We start from the raw sequence: 12758 nt of genomic DNA on the forward strand, positions 1-12758 counted from the left end.
TCGAAGATATATATATATATATTTTTTTTTTTTTTGTCGGTCGTGGTACTTGAACTCTGGGCCTGGGTGCTGTCCCTCAGCTCTTCAGCTCAAGGCTAGCGCTCTACCTACCACTTGAGCCACAGCATCACTTCTGGCTTTTTGTTTATGTGGTACTGAGGGATCAAACCCAGGGCTTCATGCATGCTAAGCAAGCACTCTACTACTAAGCCACATTCCCAGCCCTCGAAGATATATTTTTTGTTTTTCTTTTTTTTTTGTCGGTCGTGGTACTTGAACTCTGGGCTTGGGCCCTGTCCCTCAGCTCTTCAGCTCAAGGCTAGCACTCTACCATTTGAGCCACAGAGCCACTTCCGGTTTTCTGGTGGTTTATTGGAGATAGGAGTCTCACAGTCTTTCCTGCCCGGGCTGGCTTTGAACCGCGATCCTCAGATCTCAGCCTCCTGAGTAGCTAGGATTACAGGCGTGAGCCACCAGCGCCCAGCTTCAAAGATATTTTTGATATGTCTTGTTTTATAGTTCATTTGTATCCCCCCTGGCCCTCACACTGCTTCTTGGTAGCTTTGTAGGGGGCTAAGGTAGATAAATAGCAGGCTGGATCTGTCCAGCTCCAAACTATTTCAGGAAGAATCTTGACATGTGCCCAGCATGGCACCTGACACTCAGTAGGTCTACCTGGCCAGGGCACCTCACTGTCTCTGATGAATAGCCACTTCTTCCCTTGTCCTTGTTTTAAAAAAAATGGAAAAGATATTATGTACATGAATGAAAATGGCCTAACTCATTCTTTTGTATAATTAGTATGCAATAACAAAAAAAGTGAATGAGATAAAAAGCAGTCATAAATGGAAAAGAGTACCAATAGCTCACATCTGTAATCCTACTCAGAAGGCTGAGACCTGAGGATCTCAGTTCAAAGCCAGCCCAGGCAGGAAAGTGTGTGAGACTTATCTTCAATTAAGTACCAAAAAGTTGGAAGTAGAACTGTGGCTCAAGTGGTAGAGCACTAGCCTTGAGCAAAAGCTCAGGGACAGTGCCCAGGACCTGAGTTCAAGCTCCAGGGCTGGCACACACACACACACACACACAAATCAAATGGAAAAGAAGCAACTTGCAGCCCCTTCTCTCTTTGCTAGGGCTACATCATTCTGAGAAGAGGATCTACACCTCCTGGATGGATTTATCTAAGTCCTAGGGCTGGAATTCAGGGCTTAGGCACTGTCCCCAGGCTTCTTTTGCTCAATGCTAGCACTCTACCACTTGAGCGACAGCGCCACTTCCTGCTTTTTCTGTTTATGTGGTACTGAGGAATCGAACCCAGGGCTTTATGCATGCTAGGCCAGCACTCTACCACTAAGCCACATCCCCAGCCCCTGTATGGAAATTCTTTACCTCTTGGGGATACTAATCCTGAGGCCAAAGTCCCTTAATGAATTCCCCAAAAGCTGAGTCATTAAAATCCTTGGCAGCTGGAGGCAGGCAATTAGCAGGTGGAACCAATCTGGACCTTCCACATTCTAAGGTCCACAGGTTCCAGACACACCCTGTTCTCATACCACCTTCCCTATCTGATCAGGTTCTCCCTCTTAAAATGCCTTGTGCCTTTTCAAGTCCTTTTGCTTTTTAATCTGACTGGATTAAATTGCCCATAGTACACTGGTTTTTCCTATCACACTTTGATGAAAACCACCGTCTTCCCAACTTAAATGTGTTGGCTCCTTCTACCTCAAGCAATTTGCATATGCAGTTCTCCCTTCTCACCCTCTGGTCTCAGCTTAACCCTACTTCCTCAAAGAAGCCAGCAATCTACTCCAACCAGCTGAGACCTGCAGTGTCCTGGGCTTCCCAGCATGACCATCCCCTGGACTTTGTATTGGTGGATCTATTTTCTACTTCCATGTCAGAGTTCAGGATCCTGAAGGGCATCATGGTTCATATGATGTCTCTGCATGCAGCCTGCCTTGTCCTCCCAATTCCAGATCCCTGGACATGGTCCAGACACCCAGAGAATCATCATCCAGACTCAGGTGTGGGGAAAAATGGACCAACCTGGGACAAGGATGTCCCTCAACTTCTCCTTCCCTTAGAGGCCCCTGCAGCCTGCAGACTGTCTTGGCTTCTCTGTGAAGCCTCGGGCCTCTAGAACTACCCCCCCAACCCCTCCCCCTCCACAGCCATGTCCATTCCAGGCCCATATCGCCTAATCCAGTGCTCAGCCCATGAACTCATGTAAGTCCTGGCTGGTGTATTGGTCATGTTTGTATGATAAAGCAACAGGCTTCATTCAGACTGAGTGCAACAGGCAGCCCTATCAACCCTGAGTACCTATTTCTTCCCATAGCTCAGGTATGAGACTCTTCCCATTCTCTCTGTCAATTCAGATCCCATGTATAGAATCTGCCGGTAAGACATGGGCCAACCTCAGCACATATGGCCACACTGCCCCCATGTGGTGAGAGCAACCAACAGCGTTAAGTTACTCCAACAGGTAGACAGCCTTGCCAAAGTGGCCCTAGACTGCTGGACATGCCAACTAGAAACCCTGGCCAGTCTCACCTGCTCTGTGTCCTTACACTCACCAGGAAATTTCTGAATCTCAGTAATCCCACCCAGAAGATGAGAACTGCCTTCCCATATGCCTATAATCTGAGTTACTCAGGAGGCTGAGATTGGAAGAGCGAGGTAAAAAGCAAACCTAGGCAGGACAGTCTGTGAGAATCTCCAATTAACCACTGGAAAACCAGACGTGGAGCTGTGGCTCAAAGAAGTGTTAGAGGGCTGGGAAGGTATCTCAATGGTAGAGTGCTTCCCTTGCATGCATGAGGTCCTGGGTTCGATTCCTCAGCACCACATAAGCAGAAAATAAAAAAAGCCGGAAGTGGCGCTGTGGTTCAAGTGGTAGAGTGCTAGCCTTGAGCATCAGAGCTGAGGGACAGCACCCAGGCCCAGAGTTCAGGCCCCACGACCAGATCCCCCCCCCCAAAAAATAAAGAAGTGGTAGAGTGCTAGCCTTGAGTGAAAGAGCTCAGACCCTGAGCAAGTGGCACCCCCTTCCCCCCACCCAACACACACATACACACACAAAAGCAAAACTGGAAGAAACCTACTCAGGCAATTAATAGTTGCCACACCAGCTTTCTCAGCTCAGTCTGGACCTTGGCTGACCCCACTAAAATACCGTAGAATGCCACTTCTATGCTCATCCAATTCCTTCCCACAGACAAAATCTCCCTGGAGGAAACCCAGCCTCTCCATTGGAGTAGTTCTAAGACATAAGCCCTCAGTAGGGTGACTTAAGTAATAGCATATGAGACAAAAATCAAGGGAATAGTTTGTGTATAATGTTTCACCAGACATGGACAAGACACCAAACTTGGAGCACTCATGCCCCAGGCCCTCCAGCAGGGCAGGGTGAGGTAGCCTGGTCCAAAAGCCAGCAGACAGAGGTTTCAGGCTGAGAAGGAAGCTAGCTGCTCAGACTAGGACATGGCAGGTGTGTGTGTTTGTGTGTGTGTTGTGTGTGTGTGTGTAGGACATAGCAGGAGTGTGTGTGTGTGTGTGTTACACTACCTATACATCTGAAACGCAGATATGAGCTGCGTTCTGACTCTTCTAAGGGATGGGCAACTCTTCCCTCTGCATCTCTGTGGTGATATGTTGGAGGTGCACTGGTCAACCTTATAGTTGGAGTAGATAGTAGGAGTACAGGAGCTGGGCTGAGGGCTCTGGGCCCCCACAGCCTCATACTGCATGGGCTGCTCAGAGCTGTCCTGGGGTCAGTTTCACACAGCTAACCTGTGTGGGCCGCATGCAGCACCACATACAGCAACAGGGCCAAGAATTGCTATTTTCTAGTCTTCCAATTCCAGAGGCGTGAGGAAATAGTCTTTTCCAACATGCCAGAGGCACCACCTGGGCCAGCTGGAACCTTTATTCTGTTATCAGGCACGATGGCACTCCAGATTTCAGTCTCTCCAGGCAGAGCACCAGAGCGTGCCTGGTTTAGGTAGAGAAGCCCACACAATCAAGGCCAAGAAACAACTTCAGGAGGGCACTGTTGTGGGTCTAGGTTTCTTTTCTTTGTGCTTAAAGCTGCGCAGTGGATTTTGGGTCTTCGCCTTCTGTAAAGACAAATGTGTAGGTTACTTGGGAGAATCAGACAGACTGTCCAAATGGAGACAGATAGAGTTGATGGTGCTGGCACTTGGCAAGGTCCCCATGCCATGAACCAATGAAACTAGCCGAAGGAGGGCAGAGGAGGCAGAGCAGCGCCTGTGGCAGCAGTGCAAGTACCTCCAGCTCATACCCTGGTTCCTGTAAGTCCTACCCCCTTCTGAGAGCAAAGCACCTATATTTCCTAGTGACAACCAAGGGGTAAGATGGCCCAGGAGACATACCTTAGCTTTCCTACTGGAGAACAGCTTCTTCCGCCTCTTGCGAAGTTGTATGAGACCACGTAGAGGGGCAGGGACTGGAAGAGATGCGGGGCTTTAGTGGCATCCTCACCCCAAACCCTCAAGCTCTAGCCTCCACTGCTACCCTTACTCCCTAACATTTGGTTCTAAAGCCAGGAGGGCCCCCCAAACCCCCAGAAGCCTTGCACAGCTCATGATATACAGCTATCAGCTACCAGATAAGCATAAAGAACAATGTGAGCTCCTCAATCCACTGTCTAAATCAGTTTTTTATTTTTATTTTTATATTTTTTATTTTTTTGGTCCGGTCATGGGGCCTGAACTCTGGGCCTGGGCGCTGTCCCTCAGCTCTTCAGCTCAAGGTTAGCGCTCTACCACTTGAGCCACAGCACCACTTCCAGCTTTTTTCTTTTTGCTTATGTGGTGCTGAGGAATCGAACCCAGGGCCTCAGGCATGCAAGGCAAGCGCTCTACCACTGAGCCACCTTCCCAGCCTAAATCACTGTTTTTTAAACCAAGTAAAAGAGGGTTGGAGGGCAGCAGAGAGAGCTGGGAAGGGGAGGAAATATGGAAGGAAAGCAGGGAAGGAGAATACAGAATAATCTAAAAGTGATTTCTGCCCTGGCCCTACTGTTGCCCCCAGCCCTCTCCTACCCCATCTTAGCCTTACTGGACATTGGTGCTGTCCTTTTCCCCACTATCTCCTAGGCCCTCTCCCCAGGCTAGACCACACTTAATTAACACCTTGCCCACTTACCCTTGCCCTTCCAAACCTCCTGGCCATATCCTCCTAGTGAGCAACTTTGTTCTTATGATGGTACCTTAGGCCAAAGGTACCCTCCTAGTATTTTAGGTCCTGAACCAGAAGCCCCCCTTTTCCTATGACTTAAGCCTTTTCTGCCCTGGTATATCCCACCCGCACCTTCCTGTCACCTCTAAAGCAGCACACTTGCCAGCTGGCTCTAACCTAGGCAGACGAAAACCTATGCATGGTAGGGGAGATCTGCATTTGATGCTCAAGGGTAAGTCTTGGCTATTGCTCCCTTCTAATTTTTTCTTTTGGGGGATGGGGGAGGTAGTGGTGGTGGCAGAAAGGCAGTGTGTCAGTCCTGGGGCTTGAACTCAGGGCCTAGCACTGTCCTTGAGCATTTTATTTTTTGCTATCACTTGAGCCACAGTTCTACTTCCAGCTTTTTTGTCTTTTTGATAATTACCAGCTGGGCGCTGGTGGCTCTCACCTATAATCTTACCTATTTAGGAGGCTGAGATTTGAAGATTGTGGTTCAAAGCCGCCCCAGGCAGGAAAAGTCTGTGGAACTCTTATCTCCAATTAACCACCAGAAAACCAGAAGTGGCTCAAAGTGGTAGAGCACTAGCCTTGGGTAAAAAAACACCCTCCAGGCTGAGTTCATGCCCCATAAAAAAAGAGACGAGAAAGGAGAGCGAGAGCGAGACAGACAGACAGACAGACAAAGAGACAGAGAGACAGAGGCTCAAAGACTTTCCTGTCCAAACTGGCTTAACACCATAGTTCTCAGATCTCAACCTCCTGCTCTTGAGTAGTTAGAATTACAAGTATGAGCCACCAGTCTCCAGCCTCTTCAATCCTTTTTGTTTTTTTGGTCAGTCGTGGGGCTTTGAACTCTGGGCTTGGGCACTGTCCCTGTGCTCTTCAGCTCAAGGCAAGCACTCTACCGCTTGAGCCACAGCGCCATTTCCAGTTTTCTAGTCGTTTATGGGAGATAAGAGTTTCACAGACTTTCCTACCCAGGCTGGCTTTGAACCGCGATCCTCAGATCTCAGCCTCCTGAGTAGCTAGGATGACAGGCGTGAGCCACCAGCGTCCTGATCAATCTTTTTATTTTACGTTTTTTGTTGTTGTTGTTGTTGTTATAAAAGTGATGGGCAAGCTGGGAGATGGTGGCTCACACCTGTAATCCTAGCTACCCAGCAGGCTGAGATCTGAGAATCATGGTTCAAAGCCAGCCCACGCTTTAGTCCATGAGACTCTTATCTCCAATGAACCACTCAAAAAACCAAAAAAAACAGAAGTGCACTGTGGCTCAAGTGGTAGAGCACAAGCCTTGAGCTGAAGAGCTGGGGGACAGTGCCCATGTCCAGAGTTCAAGCTCCAGGACTGACAAAAAGAAAAGTGCATTTCTTTTTGGACAATATAACCCCTTCCCTCACAGCATTTCCCATTCCCACCCACAGTTGTATAGTTCATTTTCAACATAGTGTCTAGTGAGTACCACTGCTGCATTAATTCACCCTTTATCCCTCCATTTCTGTGCCTCCTCTTACCCTCCTAAAGACAGATAAACAAACAAGACAAAAAGAAAATTCCTACCTTCAGCATACAGCATGCCATCCAATCATTCAGGCACTACCCAGAGACTGCTGGGCTCTGTCCCTGGATCTCTTCCTGATCACAGCTACTATGGGAGGGGAGGTGGACTATCCTCCAGGAGAGCTTGTGTCCATATAGACTGCTCTGCCCCAGGAGTCCAGGTCCTGTCCCTCTCCTAGCTTCCCTAATCATGAGGCAGGCACAGTGGCCATCTCCCCCATCACATTGCCCTAACTCTGCAGTGACTCACCCAGGTACTCCGGGACATTGCTCAGGTGAGGCTTCACCACTGCAGGGTGCAAGGGCAGGTCATGCCGCAGCAGCTGGAGGTCCCTGGGGTTGTCTTCGAAGTATGTCTGACAGGAGCAGACAGAGAGAGAGAGAGAGAGAGAGAGGAGAGAGAGAGGAGAGAGAGGAGAGAGGAGAGAGGAGAGAGGAGAGAGAGAGGGAAGAGAGAGAGAGGAGAGGAGAGAAAGAGGGGGAGAGAGAGAGAGATCTCAGTAGAGTCTGCACTGTTTTGGGGTTTTTTTGGTGCCAATCCTTGGGACTTAATCTCAGGTCTTAGGCACTGTGAGATTCTTTTTCTCAAGGCTGGCACTCTACAACTTGAGCAACAGCACCATTTCTGTTTTTTTTTCTAGGTAGTTTATTGGAAATAAGAGTGTTTTGGACTTTCCTGCCTGGGCAGGCTTCAAACCATGATCCTCGAATCTCAGTCTCCTGAGTAACTAGGATTACAGGCATGAGACACCAGAACTTAGCTAGTATTTTTTTTTCTTTGTAATTCACAGTGAGTTTTTGAAAGGAAAATATATCAATGTGGTTTAGAGTTTAAAAGGCATGAAAATTGTGCTGGGCTGTAATCCTTGTTACTCAGGCGGCTGAAATTTGAGGATTGTGATTCAAAGCCAGCCCAGGCAAGAATGTCTGTGAGACTTTTTGTGAGGCTCAGGGTCAGGGCTCTGTCCCTGAGCCTCTCTGGGCTCAAGGCTAGTACTCTACCACTTGAGGCACAGCTCCACTTCCAGCTTTTTCTGCTTATGTGGTACTGAGGAATTGAACCCAGGGCTTCATGCATGCTAGGCAAGCACTCTACCACTAAGCCACCTTCCCAGCCCCGTGAGATTCTTATTTCCAATTAACCACCAGAAAATGGGAAGTGGCACTGTGGCTCAAGAGTGCTAGCCTTGAGCTGAAGAGCTCAGGAACAGCACCCAGGCCCAGAGCTCAAGCCCTACAGCCAACTGACAGACATCATGGAAAGTTCTCCTTCCATTTTTTTCTTCCAGTCATTGTCCCAGCCCAGAGGTAATGGGATGCTAGTTGCTCTGAGTCCTATAGCATATACAAGGACATCCATGCCTGTGACATGTCCACATTCCCCTCCATGCCACAAAGAGTAGGACCTAGGTGCTTTCATTTGGTGTCATCTTATAGACTGTTCCCCAGCACCCCCCCCCCCCCCCCCCACACACAGCTCCTGGTTCTTTCTCTGGCTAAGCCTCCATCTGTGCTCTTCTGGCAAGCTCCAGTGGATGGCTCTAGGGCATCTTTTGGCTCCCAACTAATGTGATAAGTATGGATGTACGTGTGACTATGCACACTCACTAGTGTACTGAGCGAATGAGAACGTGATCATTTTTTTGTGCCAATACAGGGGCTTGAACTCAAGAGACTGGGCATTGCCCTTAGCTTTTTCACACAAGGCTGGAGCTCTACCACTTGAGCCACACTTCTGGCTTTTTGGTAGTAATTGGAGATAGGAGTCTCCCAGATTTTCCTGCCTGGGCTGGCTTTGAACTTCAATCCTCAGATTAAATCTCAAGACACCACTGCCCAGCAAGAACTTGACATTCTGCCGGGCACTGGTGGCTCATGCCTGTAATCCTAGCTACTCAGGAGGCTGAAATCTGAGGATCATGGTTCAAAGCCAGCCTGGGCAGGAAAGTCCATGAGACTCTTATCTCCAATAAACCACTAGAAAACCAGAGGTGGCGCTGTGGCTCAAGCGTTAGCTTCAGCTGCCTTGAGCTGAAGAAAACAGGGACAGCACCCAAGCCCAGAGTTCATGCCCCCCTACCAAAAAAAAGAACTTGAAATTCTGTATCCACCTCAGGGTTATACCAGTTCTCCATTTAGCCAAAGAGACTAGTTCCCTTTAATGGTTCTTGGCCAGTTTTCTCTCCACCTGTGCTAGTAACCAGCACACAGCCAAGTTCTTGGCTACTTACCACTGAGAGTTCAGACAGCCTCCTAACCTGATTCTCCCTTTCCCATCCTCTCACCTTGAGCTTCTCAGAGTGCAGAAGCTCCTCTTTAATCTCCTTCAATCTTGCCTCCCGGATGGCCTGTTTGGTCACGGAGCGCATGGCATCCTGAAGGTAGACATTGAAAGTCAAGTGGCCAGGTCACCCATCCTCCTTTATACGGCATGCGCAGCAATGGGATATGATTGTTGGACCAGAGTCCCTCCCCCACATCCTCTCCCCTCCTCATGAAGCACAGCTTACCCTGCAGCGATAGCGGAAGCCCTCAATCTCCTCCATCCGGAACTGGTAAGGAAGCAATACCGGGGCCTCACCCTCTGGGAAGGAAGAACAGGTAAAGATGTGGGAGAGGCCTCCACTGGCAGCCTTCTGCTCCTCTTCCCTGAGGTAAGGCTAAACTGAGATGTCAAACTCGCCACTTCTCCAAGGTACCAAACACTCAGCATCATTACATTTGTGCCTATGAGCAGGGAGTGTGGGTCCCTGAGCCCTGTGTGCCAGCACACACTCCTCTCCCTCTAGCTGTAAGGCTACCATGATGACGTCAGACTTCAGGAACACCAAGTGCCTTGGAGCTGGTCAGAGAAGTGTATCTAGTTGGTCACTCCTTGACCACAGGATAAATAGTAAGACTTGGAGACAGTACCTGCCACAAAGGGATGAACAAGGATGTGACCTGCCATTACTACTGTAGACTTTTTTTTGGTGGTAGTATTATGGTTTGAACTCAGGGCCTTGAGATGGCTAAGCAAGCCCTTTACCACTTGAGCTACCCTACTAACCCCATTTTGCATTTATTATTTTCAAGATAGGGTTTCACTTTATGCTTGGACTGACCTAGACTGCAATCTCATTTGTGCTTCCTTTGGTTGCACAAAAAGCAATGTCCTTTGAGGATGACAGGTGTGTTGTCACTATGCTAAGCCATTATGCTTTCTCTATAGCTTGGGATGACAGAAGGGCACAACACTGAGCCATTAGTTAAGACTGAGTCTTTTTCATTGATCAAAATGAACTAAGCAACTCAATGGCAGCGGTGGGAGGGAGGGAACAAGTGGGAAAGAAGGAACAGCTGATGCTGTGCAAAACAAATGAAGTGTACATACCACCCAATGTGGAAGAAATAAGTGTATTGCAAAGCTCATAGAACTCATAAATGTTATAGACCATGATAGACAATTTGCCCCATGAAAGTTAGAATGTTTTTGTGACTTTAACTAAGCATCACTATCCCACAATACTATGAAATTTGGAAAATTATGTAATTACTTAACCACAATAAAGAATTTGAAAAAAAAAAAAAAAGATTGAGTCTTTTTAACTTTTTATTCTCAGACTAGCCTCAAATTGTGATCCCCCAGTCCCCATTTCTCAAGTAGCTAACATTACAGGCTTGAGATGCCATTGCTATTGAATGCCTGTGTTTTTTAACAGTGTCACTACTGCTCCTCCTGTCTTAAGTTTCCAATAATGATATAGAGGTATAGGCACATGCCCCCATACTACCATGGGTTTCAAGTGTTGCAGCTGAACTCTGGCTCTGACCCAGGCCTGTGGCCATGAAATCCAGGGCTCTCACCTCCACTAAGCAGCTCCTCAATCTTGCCTAAGTGGGACTGCTCTGCAGGTAGCACAAAGGTCAATACTATGCCTGGGTTGTTGGCTCGTGCTGTTCTGCAAAGGAAAAAGACAGCCTGCATCTCTGGCCTGTAGATTGTGCCCACCCAGTCCATCCGCCAGCATGCCCACCACACTTCCTCCCTCCTACCTGCCAGCTCGATGGATATAGGCCTCAGGGGTGGGAGGAAGATCAAAGTTGAGCACAGCAGACACATGGTGGAAATCTATACCCCGTGCCACACCTGCCTCTGGATCAGAAGCCCTGTGGAATTAGCTCCATTTCAGCTAGACCCTTCTTTTCTGCAAAGGTGTTCTCAAGCTTAATCAGCAAAAATGCCTCTAAACTAAGCCTGAAGATAAGACCCTGGCATACACTAGACTATTCTACATTAGAACTATTCTAGGAGTTAGGGTATCTTGAGTGGCCTGACAAGAAAACATGTCCAAATGTTTGCTGTGATCTTAGCTCTGGGGCAATAGTATGACTCTTCCCTTACAAGGTGACCTGCTCCACAAGGTGACAAATTCCAGGCAGACAGACCAGGAGAACTTCCCTTTTCCCATTAGAAACATATTCCCTGCAAGCTGGACAGTCACCCCTGTACAATAGCAATGCCTTGACTCCAACCTAGCTGGATCCATCATACTTCCCTCATATATGCAGCACATGTCCCCTCACTTTCTTCTCCAAATCCACAGTGACAAAGGGCCTGTGGGTTTCTTTAGTGCCAAGGAGTCTGTCTTCAGTCTTTCAAAAGCCTTTCTGGGCCAGGTGCTGGTGGCGCAAGCAAAATCCTCACTACTTAGGAGGCTGAGATCTAAGGATCACAATTTGAAGCCAGCCAGAGCAGGAAAGTCTGTGAGGCTCATCTCTATAATTAATCACCAAAAAAGCTGGAAGTGGAGCTGTGGCTCAAGTGGTAGAGTATCAGCCTTGAGCACAAAAGATCAGGGACAGTGCTCAAGCCCTGAGTTCAAGCCCTGACCAACAACAACAAAAAAAGAAATAGATAAACAAACAAGTGCCTCTCTGGGAAGGGCTGAGGCAAGAAGAGAAATGTGGACTCACTTGTCTCCTTTGGACCGTCGGCCCTGCCGCTTGTCCTTGGCTGGGGCCCCCAGGACTTCAGCATCTGTTGCTATGACACAATCATAGAAGCCTTGGTTGAACTGTGAGATGATGTGGCATCTGCAGGCCAAACAGAGAGGTCAGCTCAGCAGAGCACAGTGGAGGTACCTCCCATCCTTGGCACCATTCAATAACCTTTTCTCTTTCCTACTTTTTCCTTCTCTTAATCTCTTTCTCTCCTTTTCTGTGGGCCTCAATTACCTCAGGTGAAAATGGAGTAATGATATATACTTCAAAGCTGAGAGAAATAATCATCAGTTCTTCAGAGCCTAGCCCCTAACTGCTGAAGAAATAAGGATATCAGCTGGATACTGGTATAATCCAAGACACTCAGGAGGCTGAGATCAAGGTTTGAAGCTAGCCCAGGCTGTGACACTCTCATCTCCACTTAACCATCAGAAAGCCAGAAGTGGAGTTGTAGCTTAAGTGGTAAAGTGCTAGCCTTCAGTGGAAAAACCCAGGGACAGAGCCCAGGCCCTGAGTTGAAGACCTAGTACCAGCACAAAAATAAAAGTAGCCAGGCACTGGTGGTTCATGCCTGTAATCCTAGGTACTCAGAAGGCTGAGATCTAAGGATCACAATTCAAAGCCAGCCTGAACAGGAAAGTCCGTGAGATTCTGATCTCCAATTAACCACCAGAAAATCAGAAGTGGTGCTGTGGCTCAGGTGATAGAGTGCTTGCCTTGTGCTGAAGAGCTCAGGGACAGCACCCAGGTCCAGAGTCAAGCCCTACGACAAAAAAAAAAGTAAAAGCCAGGTGCTGGTGGCTCATGCCTATAATGGTAGCTACCCAGAAGGCTGAGATCTGAGGATTGTGCTTCAAAGCCAGCCCTGGCAGGAAAGTCCATGAGACTTTTATCTCCAATGAACCACCAGAAAACCGAAGTTGCACTGTGGTTCAAGTGGTAAAACAATAGCCTTGAGCTGAAGAGCTCAGGGACAGCACCCAGGCCCAGAGTTCAAGCCCCACAACTGA

The 12758-nt window shown here is 48.2% G+C and overlaps 1 protein-coding gene across 1 annotated transcript in view; it reads right to left on the reverse strand.

Moving 5' to 3' along the window:
* Nucleotides 1-3321: 3321 nt before the first annotated feature.
* Nucleotides 3322-12758, reverse strand: part of Ddx56 (DEAD (Asp-Glu-Ala-Asp) box helicase 56) — a 13612-nt gene continuing 4175 nt past the window's right edge. The window contains 9 exon segments of the mRNA XM_013032933.1: nt 3322-4121; nt 4398-4471; nt 7016-7121; nt 9051-9140; nt 9276-9349; nt 10612-10706; nt 10801-10914; nt 11722-11889; nt 12063-12138. Coding sequence (XP_012888387.1) covers nt 4044-4121; nt 4398-4471; nt 7016-7121; nt 9051-9140; nt 9276-9349; nt 10612-10706; nt 10801-10914; nt 11722-11889; nt 12063-12138 — 875 coding nt within the window. The 3' untranslated portion in view covers nt 3322-4043.

The sequence above is a fragment of the Dipodomys ordii genome, unplaced genomic scaffold, assembly GCF_000151885.1.
Source record: "Dipodomys ordii isolate 6190 unplaced genomic scaffold, Dord_2.0 Scaffold160, whole genome shotgun sequence".
NCBI lineage: Eukaryota > Metazoa > Chordata > Mammalia > Rodentia > Heteromyidae > Dipodomys > Dipodomys ordii.